The sequence below is a fragment of the Verticillium nonalfalfae genome (genome assembly GCF_003724135.2).
Source record: "Verticillium nonalfalfae strain VnAa140/NRRL 66861 chromosome Unknown scaffold_51, whole genome shotgun sequence".
Lineage (NCBI taxonomy): Eukaryota > Fungi > Ascomycota > Sordariomycetes > Glomerellales > Plectosphaerellaceae > Verticillium > Verticillium nonalfalfae.
This window is the reverse complement of record NW_021167276.1, coordinates 19670-45567: the sequence shown is the minus strand read 5'-3', so window position 1 is coordinate 45567 and position 25898 is coordinate 19670. Positions and strand designations below refer to the sequence as shown.

The window sequence follows — 25898 nt, the reverse complement described above, 5'->3', positions numbered from 1 at the left end:
GACAGAGAATGAAAGGCTGTGGTAGGCCACCAGTCAAGGCCTCTTGCAGGAGTTTCTTTGGGCGTTTTGGACGTTCACGGAGATAACGAGTACCGGCCAGTACACAGTCTGCACAGTGCTCTGGAATACGATGTGGTGGTGTATCTTCCCCCCTCCTTGGTCGTCCACTGGCAGGACGAGAATAGAGTGTAGCTCGCATTCCCTTCCCCGAGTCCCTGTCCCGGGATGACGATATTTGGGTCACCCTGGGAATCTCACCACTGGCTTCTCGGGGAGACCATTGAAGAAAAGCATCAGTCGATCAGCAGCATCGGAGGCGGCACCCAACCATCCCGTTAAAGACGGCGCCAGCGACAGGGAAGGAAAGAAACGGCGCCACAAGCGGTAGCCTCACAACCCTTGATGATAATCCGGACAATCGCCCGCGGCTGGCGGCTGACGCTATGCATGAATCGCCGGATGACGGCATTCGCAATTGCAATTCAAAATATCCACGACAGATGGGCATGGTGGCTGGCGGCATAAGGGGTTATCGCCTGTCACCAGCTTGACCAAGCGGGCCCTGCCATGGAAGATAAAACACAGTCTTTGGGGGGCAGTGTGTCGATCGGATTGAAGCTCTTCATTTCCGCGAACCCAGACGGCAGCGAGGGTGGCGATTGGCCGGTAAGCCCCCCTCCCCAGGGTTATGGCAAAAAGGGGACGCACAGGTCGAACCCCCCCACTCTGTACCGAGTGCGTAATCAGACAAGGTGGGTGAGGGTGAGCGACGAGCAGCAAGAAAGCAAAGCAGGAAACAGGCTGGTCAACGAGGCAGAGCAATGATGGGGCACTCGTCCCAGACAGAGAAACGGCGTCTGCAGGAAGTATTTTACGTAGGTGGGTAAGGCTCGGCATAGTTCCTCTCTAGCAATGGCGTGGCACCGAAAAAACCTGTACAATACGGACTCAAGCTGAAGAAGGGCCTGCGGCAAGCAGGTGCGCAGATAATGGCCTAGCTGCCTGGGTAGGAACCTGGGTCGATAATACGACCTGACAGACGGTTCGGGGTGGCCGGGACCAACAAACGTTGCTGGTGTTTGGCTGGGGGGGTTTTTTTTTTTGCAGTGCGGAGGACGGACAAGGACTAGCGCACACGGTGGGCTCGGTAAGATACTTGGGGAGGTACTTGGGGGACCCGCGCACGTCGACGCTACTGACGTGCCTCAGTTCTAGGTGGCCGTATTGAGGAATGGAATCTTCAAGGCCATGCATCGGTCCGGATGCTTTTCGAGCCAGTTGTTTGTTATTGTGCGCACGACACGCTTCCCCCATTCATGTCGGAGTCAGAAGAATTGAGAAAGACTCGCTCAGCAGTCAGGCTCAGCTACGGATTCGGCGCAGATCAATCAGTCAGTCAGACGGGCAAACAGGCAATCGACCAGTCCACTCACCCTCACCCACTGGCGGGCGGGCGGGCGGGCATCCCCAGGCTGAAAGCTTGCAGTCACCTGTGGTTGTCAGCAGCGCATCTCACAGCATTCAGCCCGGTCATTGAGTGCACTCGATTCGCCCAGTCTTAGTCGCCCGCCTACCCAGGGCTTTGTCGGAATAGGATATCAGTCGCCGTGGTTGGCAAGCAGCGGTGGCCAAGAGATGAGGGTAACTACCAAGGTCGGCACCTGCCTTGCCTCTCCCTCAAAGCTGCCTAGCTCGTTGGCGAACCTCACGAAGAACGAGGAAGGGATCTCGTCCCATGTCGCCATCCACTATCCGCTTTTGTGCCAAGACATGCCTTATCCGCTCCACTCCACCCCTAAGTCTGCTGTTCACAGCCAATCGATGTGTGATTTCTCACCCACAGGTGGACTAGCGCCAGTGCCCCTTGCCCTCCCCCCCTCTCCCCCTACCTACTTCTCCTCGTCCCCTGGCACCTGGGCTTCTACCACTGGGCAGGGGCACAGGGTCCGCACATCTTCTTAGCTGGGAGGTGGGCTGGCCTGGGCTGGCAGTCTCGCTCACTCGGTGGGTGGATGGGTGCATTGATCGTTCCTTCCCACGCTACCGACGCCCATGCCCAAGACCTTCAGAAAAGCGTAATACGGGAGCCACTGTGTTAAAATCACTGTGTCTTAGTCAGACCAACGTGCCTGCCCAGCACCGTGCGGCTTTCGACTCCATACCCTGCTAAGCCTGTCTAATTCGGGCCCGTGTAATAAGGGGCTGCCTCGCCTCGCCTCCTCCCATCTCGAGTCCCGAATCTCGCCCTTTCTTCTAGGTTAAGGAGTTTCCGCCTGTATTTTGTCCCACCCCCCTTCAGCTCCCAGACCATCGCGCTGCTCGACGGTCAACGGGGTTCCGTATTGCCTCTTCCCTTTCACATTGCTTTTCACGTCCCTCGACGCTTGACTGCTTTGACTGGCACGGTATTCTTCACGCCCATTCCGTCTTTGGCTTCTGCAGCATTGCTTCCACGCTTTGCACCACATTCGTTTATCTGCCACCACCGCGACAACGACGAGGAGATTTCACTAGTCAACAGAGCAGAACTCGTTTCTACCTCTCGAACTCACTCCTCTACTGCCCTCCCCCCTCGCATCCAGTCTCACAAGGCAACTTGCGAAACAACAATCTGAACGAACCAACAAACATCGAGGCCACGCACAAACAACGTCGATGCCCGAATAATCTCTCGCTTGGAATCGTCCCCCCTTCGTAATGGAGCGAGTCTCATCCTTCCTCAGCAATCGTTCGTCCAGATCCAACTCTGCCACATCCAACACCATCCTCCACGAGAAGTCCGAACTCCCACCACCTTCCCAACACAAGAAGACCAAACTCCGAATGCGCGCGTTACTCGGACACTGCCTTTACAGGCGGGTGACGCTATGGAGCGTCCTCATCTTGGTCATCATGTCCATGGTCCTGCTGAAGACAGCCGTCCACACTAAGAACGGCAGGGTCGTAGGCGGCGACGGGTTCCTCAGCGGTAACAGCCCTGAGGAGCAGAACACCAACCACCCCGTCTGGATTGGCTATAAGCAGTAAGTCGTTCGGGCTGCCCTTTATCTGCCTCGGGGCAACGGCGTCGGCAAACACACACGAGTCGGAAGCTGACCTCATTTCCAGTCTCAATGGCTACTTCAACGGCCTCAAGTCGCTCGTTCCCGTGTCCAACCACACGGCGGAGTGGCCCAACCCCAAGTACAAGGAACCCATCACGGAGGTCACCCTGACCCACGAGACGGCGCCTCTTCCCAAACCGTACAGGCCTCAGCCTGATTACGAGTCGGCCGCATACCTCGCTGCCCACCCTCGCGTCAACGAGTGCTTCTTGGACGAGAAGAAGACGCCTGTGCCCGACACCTGGGCTTTCCAGGGCCTGCCTCAGTCAATGCCCGACCCGGCTCTCGGCGACTACAACATCCTCGGTATCCGCAATGATATCTGCTTCGACCGCTTCGGTCGCTATGGCCCCTATGGTCTCGGTTACAGCGCCCAGGAGGGCGGCACCGGCGAGGGCTTGGACACCGAACGCTCCGGCTCGGAAGTTGTCTGGTCGAAGACTGGTAAGATCGACTACACCAACGTCGACTGGGGTGATGCTCAGGAGCGCTGTGTCGCCCGCAACCAGCACCGTTTCGTCAATGAGACGGATGAGGTCAGGGACCCGACCCTCGGGCCTGCCGAGGGCATTCAGAAGCTTGAGCGAACTGCTGTCCTCGTCCGTACCTATGTTGGTTTCCGTTGGACTCAGCATGTCATCCTCAACTTCCGCGCCATGATTGCTGAGCTTGCTCTCAAGTCGGGCGGCGAGTACACCCTTCACTTCCTCCTTCATGTGAAGAACCTCGATGCTCCCATCTGGTCGGACCCTTCCGTTGTCCAGGACATCCTCGACGCCAACGTGCCGGCCGAGTTCCACACCATTTGCACCCTCTGGTCTGAGGCTCAGATGCGTCTCTACTATCCTGGCACCTTTTCCGAACCCTTCGAAAACCCCTCGAACCGCGACATTCACGGCGTCTACCGTTCTGCGCACATGCCAATGCAGATTTTCGCCCTGCAGCATCCTGAGTACGCTCACTTCTGGAATTGGGAGCTCGACATGCGTTACACTGGCTCCTACTATGAGCTGTTTGACCGTGCCGGCAGCTGGGCCAAGAAGCAGTCGCGTCAGCTCTTGTGGGAGCGCTCGGCCAAGTACTACATCCCCGCTCTCCACGGCTCTTGGGAAGACTTTTCTCGCCGCGTTGAGCAGGAGTCGATCGCCTCTGGTCGTAAGCCCGTCATGGGCCCGGTTGAGTTTGCCGGCCGCCAGACCATCTTTGGCGAGACTGGTGTTGGCCGTCGCGCCAGCATGATGCCCGCCAACTGCGATGACACAAAGCATGCCCCCGAAGAGTGCGGTGTCGGCGAGGAGGCCGACATCATCACTCTCAACCCCCTCTTCGACACCGAGGACTCTGGCTGGGTCTTCTCCAAGGATGTCACGGGCTACAACACGCGCCTTCAGATTCCTCCCCGCCGATGCGCTATCGTCACCGCTTCCCGCCTTTCGCGCCGCCTTATCCTCGCTATGCACGAGGAGACGTGGCGTCACCACCACAGCATGTTCTCCGAAATGTTCCCCCCGACTGTTGCTCTGCACCACGGTCTCAAGGCTGCGTACGCCCCCCACCCTGTCTACCTCGACCGTGGATGGCAGTACGATCAGATCGAGGCTGCCTTCAATGGCGGCCGCGATGGCACGTCAGGTGGCCCTGGCAGCCCCTTCGATATTGAGAACGAGCACAACCACAAGGGCACTAGCTGGTACTTCAACTCTGAGTTTGCCGGACTTACATGGCGCCGCTGGCTCGGCTACGCCCAGATGGATGGCCGAACCAATCGCGCTGGTGAGGGAACGATGCGTGGTGGTCTCCAGGAGGAGTCCTCGGCGATGAGTTCCGGCCGCATGTGCTTGCGCAGCATGCTGGTGCATCCCATCAAGTTCGAGAACCCAGATGAGCGCTCATAGACGACCCGACAACACCGATAATTCAACCTTCGCTTCATACCCGACATGTCCCCCCCCTCCATCGAGACGAGGGGGAGGGCTGTATATACAACAACAACAACCCATTTACCAACCTCACATATTCATCATGAGGGAGGTTTTAACTTCTAAGCGGAGCATGATCCATCCGTCGGCGGCGAAAGCGCACTGCATTTTATTGCTTGACACCACCGAAAAATCTGGGGCCTAGGGAGACCGTGGAACGAACGTGAGAGATGGACGCACCTGTCTGTATCCTTGTACTTATCGAGCGGCGGGAGCCAGCCGAAAGGGAGCGGCAGAGGGAGGATCAGGGGGGGGTTTGACTCCGCATGTCGGACGCATTTGCATCGTGTTTCTTGAGGAAGGGGGCCACATGGCGGGACTCACTTCTTTTATTTTCATCTTTTCTTTTTCTTTTTCTTTTAAACCAACGTGTTTCTGAATCTCATTCCTGGATGGAACGGCGTCGATGGAGGGGGTGGCATTCCAACACCAAATCGTCTTTATTCAAGTTTCATGTTTCGGCCCTCTTTTTAGAGCAAGGGGAGGCGATGAGGTGGTAGACAGACAGATGTAGAAGAATCAAAGCCGATGAATGAACTGGGGGCCCCTTGCATTTGTTGCTTCATGCCCGTCTATGGTGCGCACCCGCTTTACATTAATCAATCAACCATGCAGCAAAGTGAGTGCATGCATGTAAACATGTGGATTTTGCTTTTCTTATGGCTTCATCTTTGAGTATAGGACAATCAAGGCAAAAACAGATCCCAAGCCCATGCGACACCCCTCTCTTAGGGTACCAAGTATATTTGTTTCTCCATTTCTCTGCTTCGATGAGCATTACTATAGGTAGAGTAGGTGGCAAGCAAGCAAGGCGCAGGGCAACCCGAAGTCAAAGAGAACGACCAAGACGGGCAAAGCAGGTCACTACCTCCCCTTTCTCCTTCCCCGAAAACAAAGCCTTCGCCCCTCTTTCCACGCGCCCTTCACAGAAAGGGGGAAAAAAAAAGACGCCGCGTGCAGAGACAGCCGTGGGACAGTCGTCGTTCTCTGTAGTTGTAACAAACGTCAAAGTGGGCGAGGAGATGCCGAGTGGCCCCGGCAAAAGTGCAGGAATAAAGCAGGAAGGGATGGAAACAGGTCTAATTGCCCCTCCGGCCGCCGGTGCTCATTAACGTGATCTTCTGCTTCTTCTTCTTGCCCTTGCCGCCTCCTGCGCCTGCGGCCGCTCCCGCCTTGCTGGGACCGCCACTGCTCTCCGGAGCGCCGCTGGGGCCAGGTTCAAGGCCAAAGGCCTCCATCTGGAAGTGGAGCTCTGCGGCGCCGAGAAAGTCGTCGTCTTTGAGCCAGCCGTCGTCGGTACCAACACCAGCTCCGTCGACGGGACCGAATTCGGGTGACGTGCCGGAGATGGCCGGCGTGCCCCAGACGGTGCGGACGGCCGAGGGGCTCGTCGAAAGGTCGGCCAGCTGGCCAAAACCCTGGCGCGGCTCCGGGGGCGTGGTGCCGGCGTGGTGGGCGGCTGCGCTGTTGAGGGGCTGAAAGTCGGCCGAGTTGAGCGAGGGGACATTATCCTCGTCAATGGGGTCGTACTGGCGGCGGGTGCCTGTGGAGCTGCGCATGGCGGCGGCCTCGAGGCGCTCAGCCTGTAACCTCTCACGGTCCTCCTGGGCGGCCTTGTCGCGGTTGCGCTTCCTCCGCTTCTCAATGTCGCCGGCGAACTTGTCGAGGATCTCCGCGGGGACAATATCGGTCCAATCGCACTCGAGGAAGCTAATGACGCAGCCGTAGGGCAGGTGGCCGAGGTACTTGGCCCGTTTTCGCTGGGCGTCGTCGAGGACATGGCCGGTGGAGATGTGTTCGACGCGCGGGAGGAGGGTGGAGGGGAAGGCCGAGAATTCTCCATACTTTGTCTTTAAGATGCGAATATCAAGTGCTGATAGATAGAGATGTGGCTGGGATGCGTAGAAGAAGAAATCGGGCTGTACCACCCTGGTCTGGCCTGCATCTTTTGAGCTGGCAGAGGGCAGGCCGGCCTGCTCACCGAGGTCCTTGATCTTGTCTCTGGCTGTGTTGATGGCGCGGATGGCCTTTTGTGTCCACTCGTCATCCTCGTGATAGAGGAGCTGGTCCTCCGTCTCCTGCTTCTGTAGAGCCTGGATCTCCTCGTCGTACTGCTCAGACATGTACCCAGCGGTGCCCTTGATGATCCTCGCATAGTCTAGGACGTTGGCAGCAAAGTGCCAGGGTATGTCGTCGGCGGCACCGAGGGCTTCGGCGCCTCCCTCCCGAGGCAGGGCAAGTGTGGATTTCGCCGACCTTGCCATGAGCCTGAGCACGACATCGTCGCCGACTCGAGGGAGTGGGCTCTCCTGGCCGGCGTAAAAGCGGACAGGGCGAGTCTCGTGAACGTACACGCTGTCCTCGCAAATGGGGCATTTCTTCCACCGCGCGCCTCTGTTGTTCTTCGCATCGTCGTCGCTCGCGCTCATGAAGCGAATGAGGCATGGCAGACAGAATATGTGGCCGCACTTGGCCATCCTCGGGGCGACGGGCTCGGACAGACAGATGGGACAGCTCGTGGCCTGGGACTCGGCCGAGGCCAGAATCTGGAGGACGTCGCCCCATTGTAGGTGTTCGTCGGCGTCGACAGCCTGCGTGGCGTAGCTGCCCTCGGGCGAGACGACGAAGCGGTAGTTCGCGTGCACGTAGCGGGCCTTGTCGGCGGCGTGGTGGCCGGATCCGGGACCCCAGGTGGGATTACGGCGGTAGCTCCTCGAGTAGGAGGAGTGGTGGTGGGTGTGGAGGTGATCCTGGTAGTGACGAGAAGGCGTGCTGTAGTTCAGGAGATGGGTGATGGATGTCTGGCCACGGCGGCTCGAGGCGTTCCGGACGGCTCGAATCTCAGCCATGTCGTCATCGTCATCCAGCGTGGAGTTCTGTCGTGGCTGGCCAAAGCCAGCGGGTCGGCGTTGGTTCTTGTGCTGTTTCCTGGCGGCCTGTGCCTTGCGGGCGTTCGTCTGGGTGATGGAGGGGCTCGTCTGGTTCGGGCGGCGGGTCGACTCAAAACTCGAAGGGGCGGGGCCGGGCTGGACGGCAGGAGAATGGGATGTCGAAGCGGAGAGGGACTTGCCCGTGATCGATGGCGTCGAGCTCATATTCGAGCAGAAAAGGTCGCAGGCGTTTGCTGTCGATGGAGGCCTTCTGTTGAGCGAATGCAATCAGAGGCCGTCGTCAAGGGGGGATGCTCGGTTCGAGAAGAGGATGTCGGATGATGGGGGGAGTCTGGCGATCATCCGGGGTGTCACAGGCCGTCTCATCAGAGAGTGAACCGGGGCGGGGCGTATCAGACGGTCGGCGAGCACACGCCACTCTGGGATGGCAAAGTTCGGCGATGGCAAGGCGTGGTGAGGTCCAGAGCGGGTGTGTGCATTGGTAAGGCGCGCGTTGGTAAAGGAGATAGGAATGGATCGAGACGGTGTCCAGCTGGCTGGAACCCCCATGAGCAATGAGCAAATGGAGGTGGGGGAGCACGAGGAGGCGATTGAGGGCGTAGAGAGAGAGAGAGAGAGTCATTCGGCGGGGCAAATCAGAATGGTCAGGCCTGGCACCTGTAGTGACAGCCTCGACTGCTGGAACGGCAGCGTTCCAGGGGACGGACCGTCCAGGGGATCGCTCGGCATTGCTGACTGTGTGGTCACGTGATTGATATTGCCTCCAATGGACCTGCCTGGCTGGCTTGAGCTGGCTACAAGCAGCTGGTGAAGTATTCCCATGATGTGCCCAGTCTCCTACGCCTTTTCCAAAATTGAGCACCATGGCATTGATCCTACATCTCATCATGGTCTGCAGCTGTATCTCGACACCTGGCCCCGTCAAAGCAATGCCTGGATGAGAGCTGCAGGGTGCTTTCGCGTATCGACGATGTGACACCTTTCTCAGGTGCTCCTCCTCGAGGCAGCAAATGCAAAAAATGGACAACATGCAGAAAAAAAGAACCATCAGCACACTATGCAGGGTAGTTCGCATTCTCTTTCTTCTGCTGCATAGCATCCCGTCAAACGGTTGCATCTGGGTATCCATCAGAGGCCACGAGATCGACTCAAACTGCTACCACGGCACACGCTAAGCTGCCACCACCACCAGCCACTGTCAGTCAATATGACAGGTCAGCAGCTCCATCAATAGAACGATGATCACCTACACATGCAATCCACCCAGGATACATCTCGCATGTCGCGGTCGAGACGGAGAGCGAGCCTGTGGGTGCGTGCGTGTGTGTGTGTGTGAAGGAGGAGGACGCGACGCGCATGTCGCCATGATGTCATGCTCTGAACCCACCTCACGCAGCGCAAACCTGGAAACTGGTGCACCGCGAGCTGCGGCGCTCTCATTTCCTCCATGCATCCATCGCGGCCGCGCTCGACTGGGACGAGCTAGAGACAAATCAGGACGCTCTCACGGATGGATCCTGCCGACATACTGGGATACGCACAAGGATAAGTGGGATTGGCACAGCGAGCAGACCCCGCGGTTGAGCGCCTCGCGATACTCGTCCCACCACTACATCATATCGGCCGCGCCCCTGGCAGCATCTTGTCAATTCCTCTCTCTTTTCTTCGTCCTGCCATCGCATTCTTCAGCCTTTCTTCTCGTTCTCGAACGGTGTCTGTCTTTCAAAACCTGTCAAGACGTAACCACCAACCTTCATCATACCCATCCCACCGCAATCGCCAGTCGAGCCAACAATGTCTGCAATGGAAGGCGACCCTCCCCCCGAGCTCACCATCACCCCGCCTCTGCTCAATTCGGCGAACCCATGGGCCACCACGCTCGAAGATCTGCAAACCATCTTTGACAGCCCGCACACGGGCGCCATCACGACGCGCACAACGCTCCTCGACGGCTTCGAGCACGACGACGCCGTCCACCAGTATGCCTTCTTCTCGCCAACAACCTTGCTCGCCAGCTCCTCTGCGCGCCAGAGGGCCAAGGGCGAATCGGCCCCGGCCATCAACCCGCAAGAAGACGCCGCGACTGTCAACAATCTGGGCTACTCGCCCTACCCACTCTCCAAGTACCTTGCCTTCCTCAAAAAGATCCACAAGACGGTCGACAAGAAATCACCACAGCACCTCAAGCCCATCATCGTCTCCGTGACGGGGACCCCGCAGGAGATCCGGCGGTGCTACGACCGCCTCGACGCGTTCCAGGACGAAGTGCCCAACCTCACCATCGCCATGGAGATCAACCTCTCGTGCCCCAACATCGCCGACGCCCCGCCCCCGGCCTACACGGCCGCCGGCCTCAAGGCCTACCTCGACGTCCTGCCAGCGGCCCCGGACCTCCCCGTCGGCATCAAGACGCCGCCCTACACCTACGCCACCCAGTTTGCTGACCTTCTCGACGTCCTGCGCAAGAGCTGCATCGTCGTCACCCGCTCCTCCCTCATGAAGACCCCCTGCCGCCTGAGCTTCATCACCACCTGCAACACCCTCGGCGCCTGTCTCGTCCTCGGCCCCGACGGCAAGCCCGCCCTGCCCGGCGACGGCCTCGGCGGCATGGCCGGCCCGCCCCTGCACCCCCTCGCCCTCGGCAACGTCCGCACCATCGCCCGCATGCTGAAGAGCTGGCCCGAGACCAAGCACATCAGCGTCATTGGCGTCGGCGGCGTTGGCGATGCCGAGGCCTACCGCAGGATGAGGAACGCTGGCGCCTATGCCGTCGCTGTGGGCACGGCGCTCGGCAAGGACGGCGTCGACGTGTTTGCGCAGATTGCCAAGGGGTTCACCGACAAGGAGAAATAGGGTGCGGGGGGAGTTAGCTGACTGAGGAAGCCGTCCGTCTCGGGGTTATTGCTGTGTGTTCTTCATGGTATCTTATGTCAAGTTTTAGCATATGGGAGTTTGTTTGCATGAATGGCGAGCTTGGGGATAATAAAATATTCTTTGCATTTTTCTGCCTCTTAATCTTTGTATCTCTTCAACACTGTCGTCGCATCTTCAGCACTCACCCAAACCCAGAACAGCAAGCCCTCACTCGTCCTCTCCCGCGACGGGGAGACTGCGGAACCTGTTGCCCCTGGCCGTCACATAGTGCAGCTCGTCGTCGAACTCCTCGCCGTCTCCCTGGGCCGACTTGCCCGGCAGGATATCCTCAATGGCCCACGCGATCCGCTCGGCGCCCACCCTTGCGCCGCCGAGGTTGCCCCCTGCCGGCCCCAGCTGGAGGCCCGCGAGGCGGCCCGTGACAAAGAACGGAATGTCGTCTGCCCACTTGAGGTCCTCGTTGATCGACGGCAGACCTCCGTGGCCCTCGATCGGGTGCTTCGCCAGCATGTCCTGCAGATACGGCAGGTCAAAAAAGTTGGTCTCGATGCCCGTGGCAAAGTAGATGTAGTCAAAGTCCGGCATGGCCTGCACGGGGGGCGTCGTCTCGATGGACCACATGCCCCTGTGCGCGTCAAAGGTGGCGCCGCTGATGCTCGTGTCGCAGCGCAGCTCGACGCGGCCGGCGGCCACGTGGTGTTTGAGTTTCTTGTGGTACGTCGGCGTGATGCTGCCGCCGTTGCGTGCCGCGCGGATGTGCTGGAGGCGCTCGGCGTCCGAATCGGCGCCCCAGAAGTAGGCCTGCTCGACGTTGCGGAACTTGCCCATCCACGAGAGGTCGACGTCGAAGAGCTTGACCTTGCAAGGACCGCGCATGAGGTGCCACACCTTTGTGACGCCGCGGCGGATGGCGAGATCGGTGAGCTGGGCGGACGTGAGACCGCCACCGACGACGAGGACATTGGTGGGCTTGCGGGCAGCTATGCGGTTCTGGACGACGGTAGCAGGGAACTCCTTGATCTTCATGGCGTGGCAGACGTGGGGTGGCTCGGATCCCTTGTCGGGACCAAGGCTGCTGAGTCCAGCAATGTTGGGGATGACAGGCTTGTTGGCCGGGCCGACGGCAAGGACGACAGCTCGAGCGTAATGTGTTCCCTTGTCTGATCGTACAGTGAACAGCTTCTCGTCTGGGGAGCTGATATGGGCTGTAGGGTAGTCGACGTGCTGCACCATTTCTTTCCGCACGACATGGCCGCAACCGTATCGGTCAGCAATACTGTGGCAGTGTTGTAAGAAGAGCGACGTGGGTGGAGTAAAGTAATCTTTGCGATCTCGCTCGTCAACGTCGACCACGGCATGGTGTCTGGAGCTCATTAGTCCACCAGCCGAAAACGATTCCGCGATGACCCACGGTAACTCACAATGGGTTGCGACACTTGGCCCGTGATCTTCTGAGATGTTTGCTCACTTCCTTGCCGACACAGTTCTTGAGCTCGAACAGCTCGTTCTCTCGACCTTCATTATGGGCCATGGCGAGCAAGGCATCTCGGTCACTGGGATCAACATGCCAGAACATGGGGCTACGCAGGTGGTGGATGTCGAAAGCTGTGAACAGTGTCTTCCAGCGGTTCATGAATTCATCGCCAGTGCCGTCCAGGACCAGGGTTGAGTATTTGGGCGGCTCCTTGTCATGAGCCATGGCCTTTTGGGAAACACGTCCATTCCGCCTGTTCTTGAGAGCCATGCGTCGACCATGCTTCTTGACCCAGTGGTACCTCTGATGCTCGTCATCGGTGAAAAGAGCGGAAGGCGAATGCTCGCAAAGACGTGAGGCCACTGCCAGACCGCAGGGTCCGGCCCCGACGATCAGGACGTCGTAGATGTCAGGTGTGTGAAGATCAGCCATGTTGAGACCAACTGAAACTCGGCAAGAGGGCAGAGAGAATACTGGCAGATACACTAAAATATTCACTGCGCTGACGAGAAAGATCAGGGTATTCTACTGGAGTGGCAGTCTTGCTTGATATATGAGACAGGCCGCAGCAATGCGCCTGGCCATCTTCCATCCAGAAGGCATCCAAACACAGCGCGGGGTCACAGAGCCGGCCACCTTGATGGCCAGGCCCGCGGCAATGGACACCTCATATGGCAAGCAAGCAAGCAAGCAGCATGTAGATAAAGAGCTTTGTGCATGGTCGAGCTCGGTTGCTTGTGGTGTTAGTGCGAGTTGTTCGCAGGTACGGCGGGGACCTTGATGGCCTCGACGGCGGTCCGATGCTGGACCCTGTGGCGGGGGCGGGGAAGAATGATCATGACGTTCTTTATAATCATGGTGCGATCTCTGCATTTTTTTCTTCAGGAGGCTCAGCTTGGTCTGTGTTCTTGTCGTTGTTGTGTAGGAGAGGATCAATCTCATCAAGCTGTCTGCGAGTTGTCTGATTCAGGGGGAAAGTGGGTTCAAGTAGAAGTAGGACATGACACGGTGACGAGGTACGCTGAGGATGCTGGACGGATGGTCTCAATTTTCTTCTTGGTGTCTTCTGATTTCGAACTCGACAACAGGGAGATTCGATCATCATTCCAGCAATTGATTCGCGCATAGCGAATGAAGGCGACGATGCTTCGACGAGGTCCAAAGGTGGTTGGTTGCTTTACTGCAAGATATCCGACAGCTGCGTGGGAAGGACCGTGCTACCGGCTTCCCGAATCTGGCAGCTCTCGAGCACGAGCCTTGCTCAGGTACTGTTCGTCCCTCCTGCGCACTGCTGAGCACTGCTGAGCAGCGCAAGACTCGGAGGAACGGGGCGAGCAAAGTGAGCGAGGCGAGCGACGCATCGTGGAGCTTGGTGGAGGTGTTACGGAACCAGAATCCACCTCATGGGCCTAAGCTGAACAAAGTGGACTGGGAGATGATGATGCAATACGAGGTCAAGCCACACTCCACCCTCAACAAGATGGCCTCATCTCGCCCTCCAGCCACCCTAAATAGCACCGCCACAGGCAGAATGACGCCACACTTTCCCCGTGTTCAGGTGTTCAGGGCTACAGGGGAGGGGCCATAATCTCAACAATCACAAGGATCACAAGCAACCAGGGTAGACAGGCGGGTAGGGGGGGGAAGTACCTAGCAGGGGAGGAAGGGGGAAAGAGAAGGGGCAGGTCAGGGGAGTTCGGGAGAGCAAGAAGGTGGTACGGCTGCCACCTGCCTTACTTTACTAGCCACAAGCTAGAAGCTCGGAGCTGGACGCTGGGAAGGGGGAAGCGTGAAGGGGGAAGGGGGGGAAAGAGGTAAGGAGACACGCGAGGTCTTGGACTGGGGAATTTCAGGAGTTCGGTTCGTGGCATGTACAGCCAATGTTGGCGACTTTCACATCTGCGGGACCTCTTGGGCTGCCTCTTGTCGACTTTGCATTTCTGCCATTCTGGCATCTTGACACCTTGCCATCTTGATATCCTGATATCTTGATATTCTGACATCTCGACATCTCGCCGTCTCGCCTCCTGTCGTCACTCTCCTGCAGGTCGATTGGATCAGCCGCACCCGCATCCGCAGCCCACTCGGCACCTGCAGCAAGAAATCCGCACATCATCACATCACTGGTCCGTCTGTCCAGACTGGAGGCGCGTTTTCCCGGGTTCACACGTCGCAGCCCATCCCTCCTTCGTCACCTTTCCCATCCCGTCCCTCCCAAACCAAGCTTTTCGGGCCCTCCTATTTCTTTCATCATCGTTATCCCAACCTGCTCTTCGACCATCCATCCACCCCCCCAAACCAAGGAACGAGCCCTCCGCGACCACCTTTGAGCCAAGCACCGGCCAAAAGACATCATCGCCCTACTAGCTCCTGGAGCCCAATCGCAGCTGCAGACTTGCCCACGACCGCATCATCCCCACGGCCACACCACGCTTCGCCTGCAACCTGACATAAGCCCTGCAGGCCCTGTCGACCCTACCCCTGGTTTCGTCCGTCATAAACCCACAATGTCCTCGCCCTCGAATTCCTCCGCCGCCGGCAAGCGGAAGCGCAACAACGCCAACATGCCCGGCTCAAGCGACATGGTCGACTCTGGTCTCCAGGCCCCGTCACGCGATGCCTCGGGCGAAGAGGGCGACAGCACCGCTCCCGAATCGACCTCTCTCGGCAACCGAAAGACAGACTCAAACTCTGCTGCCGCCCACCCGTCTAAGAGGCAACGCGCCAATTCGGATCGTGCTCAAGAGTACGCCGACCACGTCGTCGACCCTGGTGAGCCCAGCGACACCACCGAGGCCAGCGTCGACATTGCCGAGCGCGTCGGTCGCACCAAGGTTCGCAAGCCTACCTTCAAGGATGGCTTCCCCACCAGGGAGGCCGAGGGCATGGCGCCTCCGCCTTCTGGCATTGTGCACCCCGTCGGCTTCAGGACCAACGACCCGCCCGTCGGGCGACCCGTGAGGGTGTACGCCGACGGCGTCTTCGATTTGTTCCATCTTGGGTATGTTTCTCGTCGACCAATCGACCTCTTCCACGTGAAAATGGGCGCTGACCAAAGACCTCTTCATCCAGCCACATGCGACAGCTCGAGCAGGCCAAAAAGACCTTCCCCAACACATACCTCCTCGTCGGTGTCACTGGCGATGTCGAGACCCACAAGCGCAAGGGCCTGACCGTTCTCTCCGGCAACGAGCGTGCCGAGACGCTGAGGCACTGCAAGTGGGTGGACGAGGTCATTGACAACTGCCCCTGGATCGTGACGACGGAGTTCCTTGAGAAGCACCAGATTGATTACGTTGCGCACGACGATCTTCCCTACGGCGCCGACGAGGGCGACGACATTTACAAGCCCATCAAGGAGCAGGGCAAGTTCCTTGTAACCCAGCGCACTGAAGGCGTCAGCACCACGGGCATCATCACCAAGTGAGTACCCAGGAGATCCAGACGTACTCGTATGGCTCCGAGCTGACCACATTTTTTTTCTTAGGATCGTCCGCGATTACGAAAAGTACATTGCCCGCCAATTCAAGCGCGGCGCCTCACGCCAGGAGCTCAACGTGAGCTGGCTCAAGAAGAACGAGCTCGATCTCAAGCGCCATGTCCAGGATCTGCGCGATAACATCCGCACCAACTGGTCGACGACCGGCCAGGAGCTCAGCCGCGAGCTGCGTCAGTACTGGCCTGCCTCGCGTCCGCAGAGCCCCGCACCGTCGGTGCGCAACTCTCTCGCCCCGAACGGTTTCTACGGCCCGAACGACGGCATCCTGACTCCCGGCTCGGCTGCCAACGCGGCAAAGTCACGTCTCAGCATCGACGTTCCGCCGACAACGCCAGGAGGCACGCCGGTTGGCGACCAGTTCATCAGAGGTTACACACTGGGACTCATCGGCGGTGTTCGTTCTTGGGTGCGTCACGATTGAATCTCTGTTGAAGACTTGATGCATGTGCTGACCCGCTACAGATGACCAACCGCCGCAGAGGCGACCAAGACAGCCCCAGCCACCGCAACAGCGACGACGAGTCCGAAGACAGCGACTCTAAGAGCCCTCGCGGGCGGTTCGTCGTCCCCCAGACGTCGACAACATCAGCAACCCCACCAGCCGTTTCCGTGTCGACCCCCCAACAATAATGAGTGCGAACCTAATTATGGAGAGAGGGCTTTTACTGGAGAGGAGAGTGGGAAAGAGATGTCATCCTAAACCGTGTAGCAGTACAAGAAAAGTTTGCGTGAGAGATTGGGTGTACACGGGGCGTTGATGGCAACCAGGGAAGAGACTCTCGCAGGAACATGTTCCTCGGGTAGACCAGAGTCTTTGCGACGAACATGCTACAGTTTATTTTGTCTTTTTCAACATGATTTCCGTTCATCTTTCTGCTTTCTGGCAATGTGTGGGGTTGCGGCAGTGAGCGACAGGGGATCAGAGAGAGAGAGAGAGTGTGTGTGTGTGTGTGTGACATCTCCCGTCTTGACCAAGCGTACAGCAGCGAAACAAGACGACGATTAGAGCCACAGACCTCGTAACGGCCCGGGCCGCGCGACCTAGGTCTCCAATCAGGCCACACGCCACGCTGGCCCGAACGAGATGGCAAGGTAGCGACCGAGGCTGAACTGGCCGGTCTCGATTTCCACCCAGGCACCCGGAAGAGCAGCAGGATCAAGCGACCGCTGTTCGTCTCCGACTGTCCCGCTTTCCGTTTCCTGTTTCCGCCCCCCGTGTTGCGGGAAGAAATCTCGCGCATTGTTGCTTCTTTTCCTTTTTCCCTCTGCCGCGAACCAGGCCGGCTGCCGGGGTCCGCGGCCGCTTCGCCCCAAGCTGAACGCCCCCAACAGCACCGGTGCCATGACGCCTGGGCATCAGCTGGCAGAGAGGGACGAGAAAAGGGAGACGGTCTGGGCCTGGTCCCGCGGCCGGGCGGTCAGGGATCTGGCCAACGGATACATGATGTAGGGAGGCTACCGTTGATGCACGGGGGGCAGGAGGTAGTCCGTTTCTTGATTCTTGGGGAGGGGGGTGTCAAAACTCGACGCTCGGTGCAGCTGAGGTTGTCGAATGCAGCTGGATGAATCCTGGAGGGGGACCATGTGCGGGCTGGACCTGCGTTTGTTTCATGTTTCAGAAGCGGCCCCAACGAGAGGCCTTCTTGCGGACGAACACGGCGACGATGCAAGTACAAGGGGGGAGCTGGGCATGGCAAAGTGCCGAGTAAGGTTGTGATCCTTGCGAAGCGAGGCGATGGGACGAGGGGGACGACGTTGGTCCGCGGCGCAGACGTGGGCATGGGCGGGCGCTCAGCAGGAGACGAGCGAGAGCCAGGACGGGGTGTTGGCGGATTCCGTGAGTGGGATGATGTGAGGCATTGCGGTTTGGGGCACGTTCACGCTGGCCTGTTTTCGGACTCGGTATTTCGTTGCCCTGTCTCGTGACGCTGTTGGTGATGGGCGTGTGCTTGCCTGCCTGCCTGCCTGTCTACCCACCCGCCATCTATCTGCCATCCCACGTCCTCGACCCGATGACGGGAAGGTCGCAGGATGCGGGGCATCGCCGGTGCTGCTCTTGCTGCACGTCCTTGCTGAAGAAACCGAGCGCGTGCATGTTGCAGAATCGAGGAAGGCTTCATGTTCGGCGGCCTTCCGAGCCGTCCGAGGCCCTGTCACAGATTTTCTTATCCTATCCACCTTGGCTTGCTCCGGCGCGAACATTGTCGACTTGGGAGTGACGTTTGCACTTGCACGCGCACAGTCCAACACTACTTAGATTTCATTTTGCTGATGGTGACGGCGCCCTTTGTCCACTCCACTTGCGAGTCGACGCTGTACGGCTTTTCTGCTGTTGGTCACCTCTGTCGCGACTCGAGATGCTTGTCACTGGGATGGCACTGAGTCAGAGACATCAGTTCGTAGTTGGTGTATTTCGAATGCCCTCGTGACGCAAGGGCGATCCTGTTGGCTACCTACTCTTCAGCCTCGACACACATGGAGCCACGGCAGATGGGGGGGGGGGGGTTGGAGCGACTTTCCCTGGCCAAAAGGCCGGTCGCGGCAAGGAGCCGCAGACCATCGGATCGGTCCGTTGTCCGCAGGCCCCTCTTGTGCATGTTGGAGCTTTCGATCCCGTTGATCCCATCGTTTGCCACCGCCAGACATGCCACCACTGGGCGTCGCCATCACGAAAAGAAAAGGAGAAAAGGCCCCGCCACCAACGGGCGAGAACAACCCGCATTCTACCTAGACAGGTCACAGTGGACCTTTCAGCCGAGTCCGCGGCGAGCGTTTTTCGTTCGCCAAAAACAGACAATCGTACGACCGGATGGCGGAAATAGCTTCTCTTTCACGGGTCATGTGTCCAAACGGGGAGCGAGCTGAAGCAGAGGGATGGTGCAGGCGCATGGAAGCGAGCCACGACTGCGTCTTCTGGTGCGTTTCAGATGTCGAGGAGGGGAGAAACAGGTTCCCGCCTCTTGCTGCCCCGTTTTTTGGGGTCTGTAGAAATGTCGCAGGATCTTGGCCGGGCGAGGAATACAACCCGTCAGTGGCGTGCAGGCACGGTCGCGGGAGCGAGATCCATGAACGGCTATCTCTCCTGCAGGTTTATTTCGCCCTCGCGTGGGAAGGATCACGGTGCAGAAAGCTCCCGGGCGGCGCGAAAACGGCGAAGCACGACGGCTGGGATGCCGCGATGCCCATGACAGCCCCAGGAGGGACAGCGCCGTAGGGCAGCAGAGCATGACGAGAGATGGGAAGATATTCTGAGCTGCCTATGCGCGTACGCAAGCGCGAGACTTGGCTGAGAATAGGCACCTCGCGCTTTTCCCCGCGTACCGTACCCTCTGCCTAAGCACCAATGTGGTCGAAGGCGCTAAACTTAGGCGCTCCTGTGGACAATTACGCGCGGAAGCGACTCGCATGGGGGCTGTGTCTGGGAATTCCGGGGTGCCGCTGATCTGTGAGGTGTGTCGGGGCGACGTTCTGTTCATGGAGAGGCTATGCACCAACCGCGCCTTTGGCAGGGAGTGTCGATAGTCAGAGCCTCTGGGGGGTTCAAATCCCCATCTGCAGCGTGAAGGACCCCAAAAGGTACCTGTAGCCAAGGCAAGCAATGCAAGCAAGGCACCCACCCGCCTTGCTTCTGGGCACAATCTCAGTTGGTTGTTTTTCCAGTTGGCGCCGTCCTCCGCTCGAGTCAATCGCATTTGGCGAACCGTTCGAGATCGAAAGCTAGATGGGGGGGGGAGGGGCTGCATCTGATCCTTCACGGCTTTGGGTTCGTTGGATTTTGCCGAATGCAGGAACACACAGACATGGCCGGACAAAGCCCCAGAGGCTCGTTGGCGAGGGCCAAATCTCGCAGCCGGTTGGCGCAAGATGACCGGCACTTCGACTCTGGCCATGGGCAGAACGCAAAGGGAAAGGACTTTCGCTCGATCAATTTTCTCGATGCGTGCTCTGAAGCCACCGTCTCAGCATGGGCTGTTGGGCGTGTTTGGTGCGAGGAACATCTGACGGGTTTGACGAGACGTTCGTCGCCCAACTGCACATCTTCCCACCCGAGAAAAATGCCGTGAGTGAGTCAAGAAGAGGTCCCGACGGACGACAGCATGACTGGGAAATGGTGGCACAGGACAAGATGTCGGTAGGGCTGCTCACAACCGGTGTGATGTCCCGCTTCTCCGACGGCTCATCGTCGGACAGGCACCACCATGATTTGCATATTGCATGTCCACTTATCAAGGCCGCCGAGGTAGGTACCCGAACCGCTCGGACGGCATCGACCCGGCGTGGTTGTTTTGCTTCCATTGACAGTTGCTGCTTGAAGTCGACGCATCCATCGCAACCTTCACAGCCCTGCCAAGACGGATCCTACCGGCTTTCGGCCACACCACAGAGCCAAGGAAATGCTGACATTCGTGGCCTACCGCCAAGGGGGTCAGCCAGGATGACGGCCAATTGCGAGATGGTATCACGCTCAAGACCTGCCACTCGCGAGCACCGCCGCACCTTGGCTATTGGCGACGAACCGAACATGGACAACTGCGTCGTCATCTCGTCAGTCGGCGCACAAGTGTCGCTGTGCCACCATGCCCGCTCATCATGTCAGGCCCCAACGCACTGCTACTGGGAAGGACACAATCCACCACAATCATCTCGCAGAACGCATTCAGTTATTCAAACGGAAAGAGAACAATCAACATGGCCATCGGACCCATCAAAGCATACTTTCTAGCCGTGATCGGCATGACCCTCTCCAACATGGCCGAGACGTTGGAGCCCGCCTGCGGTGCCTGTCTCGGTGTCGCAGCCGCCGAGGCCCGAGTCCCGCGCATGAACCAGATGCCCATCAAAGGCGACGCCGCGCATCAGCAAGACGAAGCCGAAGAGCCGATGCACAAGCCCCGCGACGACCAGCAGCAGCAACAGCAGCAACAGCAGCAGCAACAGCAGCAGCAGCAGCAGCCTCTGTACACAACAGAAACGCCTGCCGGCGAGCGGGAGCCGGCCGACAAGCCCGTCGGCCGCGGCAGCATGCATCACCTCCGCATGAGGGCCGAAAAGGTGGCCTGCGAGGCCGAGTCGCAGTGGGCTCGGCTGCTGCGCGATGTGTGCTCTCTGCTCCGCGATCTGTCGAGCATGTTCTGCCCTCTCATGCCCTCCAAGGCTTTTGTGTGGACGATCGGAATACTCTACCTCATCGCGCGAACGCCCGAGGCCATCGCCATGTTTCTGTCGTACCTAGCCGTCGTCATCGTCGAGCGACGGTTGCTGTTCGACTTTCAGGGACGCTACCTGGGTATGGAGCAGGCGCACCGGCGGGCGAAGGTTGTCTTGGATCTGCAGACTAGAATGGAGACGGCGGAGAAGGAGGCAAAGGAGAGCCAGGAGAAGGTCAGGGTCTTGGAGATGAAGCTGGATCGATTGTATGCAAGGGACCCCGCCAGCAAGGCAGCACTCAGTGGGCTGTAACAGCAAGGCGCAGGCAGCAACAGATACCAAATACAGTAATGAAGCCTCCGACGGTTCCTTTATTGATAATAGACTCGAGATGCGATGAAGTGCAGCAAGGTGTTGAAGATGGCGTGTGGACAGAAACGTCATATCATCCGAGGAAGTGAGTGTGTTTGGCTTAGTCATCACGACACTGCCTGGCTCACCTCCGAGGCCCAGCGCCGCCATCGCGATCGACGATCGCTGGCAACACCAGATTGCAAGCTCTCTCACACACACGGACACGCGACACCAATGACTTGCCCACGATAACAGGAGGAGGATTGACGGGACCACCGCAAATCGGCACCTAGAAACCGCCCAACATGCGGGAGTTTATGGACTACGTGCGCGGTGCGTTCTACGAGGCGACAGGCTGGAATCGAGAGAGCTCCTACTCGTCTCTGAACTCGACCGCTGACGGTATGAACCCCTCCTCTCTCCCCCCCTTTTGGGGATCATGTCACGGCTGACAGGGCCTTGTCTGCAGCTCTCCTCAATTTTGAGACGCCTCTCGGCCTCCGATTGACCCTCTCCTCCCTCGCGTCGCCCAACTTTGCCACGTCCTACCAGCTAGGCTCGGTCGGTGTCGTCGACGGCTCCATCTCCTATCTCTACTCCTCGGTGCCCCTCCGCGCCTACCTCACCCCGCAGTCCGAACGCCTCCCCCTCTCGACCCTCTTCCAGTCCTACAAGCCGCTGCCGGCGCTCCCGCAGCGCGCCAGCCTCGACGACCTCGAGCCCTTTGACCTGACGAGCCCCGCCGCCGCCTCTCTCTACTATGGCCGGCTCTACCTGCCGCAGTCTCTTCTCGAGGCCCTCGTCATCAAGCGCATCTCGCCCGCGCTGCAGCTCCAGCTGAGCGCCGTCTCGGGCCACTACCTGCGCAGCGGGGGCACGCTGCTCGGCCTGGCGCACTACGACGTCGGCCGATACGCCGTCGAGGGCCTCGCCTCCTCCGACGGCGGCCTTCTCGGCCTACGCGGCATCTACAATTTTGGCGGCGATGCCGAAGAGACGGATGACAACGGACACTTCCACGCAGTCACAAGTACAAACACGCAGGCTATCGGCGGCAGCAGCAGCAGCAAGGACGACGCGGCGCGCGAGCGCATCTACGGACGCTTCAGCACGGGAGGCGAGATCTACTATGGCACGCTCAACAAGTCGGGCGGCATGTCGGTCGGGGCGCGGTTCGCGACGCTGCCGTCGCACCAGGGCACGCCGCTGACGACGACGCTGACGATCAACCCGCTCATGGGCAACATCAGCGCGACGTACGCCGTCATGGCGGGGCGGCACTGCAGCGTGGCGACGCGGTTCGGATTCAACGTGTACAGCTACGAAAGCGACTGGGCCGTCGGCCTCGAGCTGTGGCGCAAGCGCGTGGTGCGCGCCGCCATGGACCCAGCGCTGTCGGCCGAGCGCCTCGTCCGCGAGAGGAGCTTCCGGGCCAAGATGGAGTGGAGGGCGGACGACCCGCTCCTGCCGCCCGAGACGGTGCTCGTGCCCGTCGCCAAGCCCACGAGGGACGGACCGAGGGAGAGGAGTTTCGAGGCCAAGCTCGCGTGGCGGCTTGACGACGACAACGACGATGACAACGCTGGCAGCCAATGGGGCACAAAGACGCCCCCACAGGATGACGAGTACACGGGGGTCATCAAGGCGCGACTCGACCAGAACCTGAGGATAGGCATCCTCTGGGAAGGGCGGGCCAAGTCGCTGCTGTTCAGCCTGGGCAGCGGCATCGACCTGCGGAGCCTGGACTCGCCGTTCCGCACGGTGGGGGCCGAGATTCAGTTCTCGTCATGAGGGCTAGTGTGCATGCCGCCCGCATGGCATAGCAGGCCATGCGGGCCGGAACTATTCCCGGACGAGAGAGTCTGAAGAAGGAGAAGCAGAAGAAGAAGAAAAAGAAGAAGGAGGAGAAGAACAAGCATGGGACAGCATCTAGACGGCGCCAGGGTGTCTCTCTTTTGGTTGGACGGGAGGCTGCCTCGGCTGTACAGTACCACGATGTTACGACGCATAATCTGCTCAAATGGAACATCTCGGCGTGTCTCACACGTGCCTGGTGATAGAATCGGGTGAGGGAGAGACAGGAGAGCAGGACATGGGCCTGTGAAATGTCGCTGAACAAAGCTGACATGGCCGAAAACCGCTTGGCGTGTCTAGTTTGAATGACTAGGCGCCTTCTAATGAGCTGTTAATACACACATTAAAAAGTCAAACAGTACTGTCATCCACACTAGCAAGACAAGGTACCTAGGTAGTGGGCAACGGGCTGGTATGCAACGCTCTCTGCTGCTCGTGGGGGTTCCACTGGGGACCTGGATGGCCAGCGACGCGTACCATGTACCATGTGCTACTGTAGAGCAGAGCAGACCAGAGCAGACCAGAGGCCAGAAACCAGCCAAATCACTCGTCGGATGGTGCCGCTTTGCCGGGTCCTCTGCCCTGCAGTCTCCCCTCCCACAAGTGCCACCCTGAAGTCTTGGTATTTTCCGTTTCGAGGTGCATCTGCTTGGCGCGACCAGAAAGGGCAATGACTGTGCATGCAACGTGAACGACACACAAGATCGTCCCTCGACGGGCACGGCTCCGACAAGCACGGCTGAGACGAGCATGATAACAAGCAGTGAGTCGCCAGGCGCACCGCTGTGAACTAAAACAAGCTTATCTTAGCCAATACAAGCGACCGAACCTAGTTCACCTCCCAAGGTCCAACCCGACCAATTCGCGCATACTGGACATGCTGGACACGCTGCGCGAACGGCGCTACACAGGGCCTATAGGGGCCACTTCAGGCTTCAGGGCCTCGCGCTAGACCCAGTCTGCGTCCACCGCCTGTGCCGTGAAGCCGAGTCGCCAGTGCCGGACGCCCCGACCACCCTACTCGTTCTTTCGATCCAGAGAGGAAAAAAGCGGCGACGGATTGAAAGAACGGCACCGCCTAGCCGTTCTGGCCATCCGGGTTCTCACCAGCTCCAAGCCTCATGGGAGTACAAGAGTTGCCGCCCCGGTGCCAAGTTGACGGGTCTTGGCATTGGCAAGGCTGATAGACATCAATTGACGACTCAACCGATCAGTCGGACGAAAGATACGTGTCGTCGGCAGAGGCCTGCATGCAGAATTGACTTTGTCGGATCTTGTCTCGCACTCGGAAGGGAACTTCACTGCCACAGGAGAGAAGACACTTCCGCTGTTTCAAAAACCGCCTTTTTTGTTATTGCTGCCGCTATCCCTTTGCGCCTGCTGCATTCCTTCCTGGTCGCTTCCTCGCCGGAAATCTTGCCAACTCTGCTTCCTGCTGGTCCTCCTGCTGGTCCTCCTGCTGGTCCTCAGCAAAAGCACAACGTCAACGACGAAGCAATTCTGGCCACTCGAGCACCAAGCATCACCACCAAGTATCAATCGCAGCACGACGCCCGGCCGCCACGAACACCGCCGCCATGCAACCCGCTCTTCACCTCCAGCGTCGCGAGGATGATTGCGACGGCAGCCCTGCCGAGACGTCCAACATGGGCCTCCGCATTGCCTCTGTCTTCATCCTCCTCGTCGCATCCCTGCTCGGCGCCCTGATCCCCATCGTTATCCACCGCAGCTCCCACGTCAAGGCCCCGCCCGTCCTCTTCTTCGCCCTCAAGTTCATCGGTACCGGCGTCATCATCGCCACCGCCTGGATGCATCTTCTTGCCCCTGCCGCTGAGCAGCTCGGCGACCCCTGTCTCGTCGACCGTCTTGGCGAGTACGACTGGGCCTTCTTCATCGGCCTCATGACCGTCCTCACCATGTTCCTCGCCGAGCTGCTCGCCACGCACTTTGGCAAGTGCTACGTGACCGAGGTCGAATCTGCGGCGCTTGAGTCGGCCGTCGTCGCCGCATCGTCGCCGAAGGGAGAGGGACCCTACTCCGACGACGGCGATGCCTCCGACCCCACCGTGCCCCGCGGCAGCCTCGCTCTGCACGGCGACCGCGAGGCCGACGCTCACCTCGCTAACCACGACCGCGACCACCCGGCCCTCGCCGGCCAGCTGACGGCCATCCTGATCCTCGAGTTTGGTGTCATCTTCCACAGCATCTTCATCGGCCTCGTCCTTGCCACGACCGACGACCTCGTCATCCTCCTCATCGTCCTCGTCTTCCACCAGTTCATGGAGGGTCTCGGTCTCGGCTCCCGCCTCGCCATCGCCAGCTGGCCCGGCGGCCGCTGGTGGCTGCCGTATTTCCTCGCCGGCTGCTACGGTCTCGCCACGCCTATTGGCATCGCCGCCGGCCTCGGTGCCAAGCCCACAAACGCCGCGGACCAGACCTTGACGAACGGCATCTTTGACGCTATCAGCGCCGGTATTCTCATGTACACTGGTCTCGTCGAGTTGCTGGCGCACGAGTTTATGCTGAACCCGCAGATGAGGAGGTCGGGACTCGGGAAGCAGCTGGGTGCCTTTGTGTGCATCATTTTCGGTGCCGGTATCATGGCGCTGCTGGCCAAGTGGGCTTAGATTGGAAGCGTCTCAGGGGGACCGGGGGGACGTTGGGAATAGACTGTCAGGGTTAGTGAAGGTATGAGTAGATTACATACTTAATAAGCGGTTC

At 59.1% G+C, this 25898-nt stretch overlaps 8 protein-coding genes across 8 annotated transcripts; 6 read left to right on the top strand and 2 right to left on the bottom strand.

The window, feature by feature from the left end:
• Positions 1 to 2697: 2697 nt before the first annotated feature.
• On the top strand, positions 2698 to 4999 carry D7B24_006888 (uncharacterized protein; the record flags this gene model as incomplete). Its single annotated transcript, XM_028641008.1, has 2 exons — positions 2698 to 3023; positions 3109 to 4999. The coding sequence occupies 2 exons, from the start codon at positions 2698 to 2700 to the stop codon at positions 4997 to 4999; spliced, it is 2217 nt and encodes a 738-aa protein (XP_028494914.1).
• A 1163-nt stretch (positions 5000 to 6162) lies between these two features.
• D7B24_006887 (uncharacterized protein) lies at positions 6163 to 8178 on the bottom strand (the record flags this gene model as incomplete). Its single annotated transcript, XM_028641007.1, has 1 exon — positions 6163 to 8178. The coding sequence occupies one exon, from the start codon at positions 8176 to 8178 to the stop codon at positions 6163 to 6165; it is 2016 nt and encodes a 671-aa protein (XP_028494913.1).
• Positions 8179 to 9768: 1590 nt separating this feature from the next.
• Positions 9769 to 10827, top strand: URA1 (dihydroorotate dehydrogenase; the record flags this gene model as incomplete). Its single annotated transcript, XM_028641006.1, has 1 exon — positions 9769 to 10827. The coding sequence occupies one exon, from the start codon at positions 9769 to 9771 to the stop codon at positions 10825 to 10827; it is 1059 nt and encodes a 352-aa protein (XP_028494912.1).
• Positions 10828 to 11055: 228 nt separating this feature from the next.
• On the bottom strand, positions 11056 to 12754 carry D7B24_006885 (uncharacterized protein; the record flags this gene model as incomplete). Its single annotated transcript, XM_028641005.1, has 2 exons — positions 11056 to 12211; positions 12270 to 12754. The coding sequence occupies 2 exons, from the start codon at positions 12752 to 12754 to the stop codon at positions 11056 to 11058; spliced, it is 1641 nt and encodes a 546-aa protein (XP_028494911.1).
• A 2075-nt stretch (positions 12755 to 14829) lies between these two features.
• On the top strand, positions 14830 to 16451 carry D7B24_006884 (uncharacterized protein; the record flags this gene model as incomplete). The annotated part of the gene is made up of 4 exons (XM_028641004.1): positions 14830 to 15323; positions 15395 to 15745; positions 15810 to 16227; positions 16284 to 16451. The coding sequence occupies 4 exons, from the start codon at positions 14830 to 14832 to the stop codon at positions 16449 to 16451; spliced, it is 1431 nt and encodes a 476-aa protein (XP_028494910.1).
• A 4059-nt stretch (positions 16452 to 20510) lies between these two features.
• D7B24_006883 (uncharacterized protein) lies at positions 20511 to 21281 on the top strand (the record flags this gene model as incomplete). Its single annotated transcript, XM_028641003.1, has 1 exon — positions 20511 to 21281. The coding sequence occupies one exon, from the start codon at positions 20511 to 20513 to the stop codon at positions 21279 to 21281; it is 771 nt and encodes a 256-aa protein (XP_028494909.1).
• Positions 21282 to 21628: 347 nt separating this feature from the next.
• On the top strand, positions 21629 to 23114 carry MDM10 (Mitochondrial distribution and morphology protein 10; the record flags this gene model as incomplete). The annotated part of the gene is made up of 2 exons (XM_028641002.1): positions 21629 to 21725; positions 21793 to 23114. 2 exons carry the CDS (start codon positions 21629 to 21631, stop codon positions 23112 to 23114), a joined length of 1419 nt encoding a protein of 472 aa, XP_028494908.1.
• Positions 23115 to 24754: 1640 nt separating this feature from the next.
• D7B24_006881 (uncharacterized protein) lies at positions 24755 to 25804 on the top strand (the record flags this gene model as incomplete). Its single annotated transcript, XM_028641001.1, has 1 exon — positions 24755 to 25804. The coding sequence occupies one exon, from the start codon at positions 24755 to 24757 to the stop codon at positions 25802 to 25804; it is 1050 nt and encodes a 349-aa protein (XP_028494907.1).
• Between the last annotated feature and the right edge of the window lie 94 nt (positions 25805 to 25898).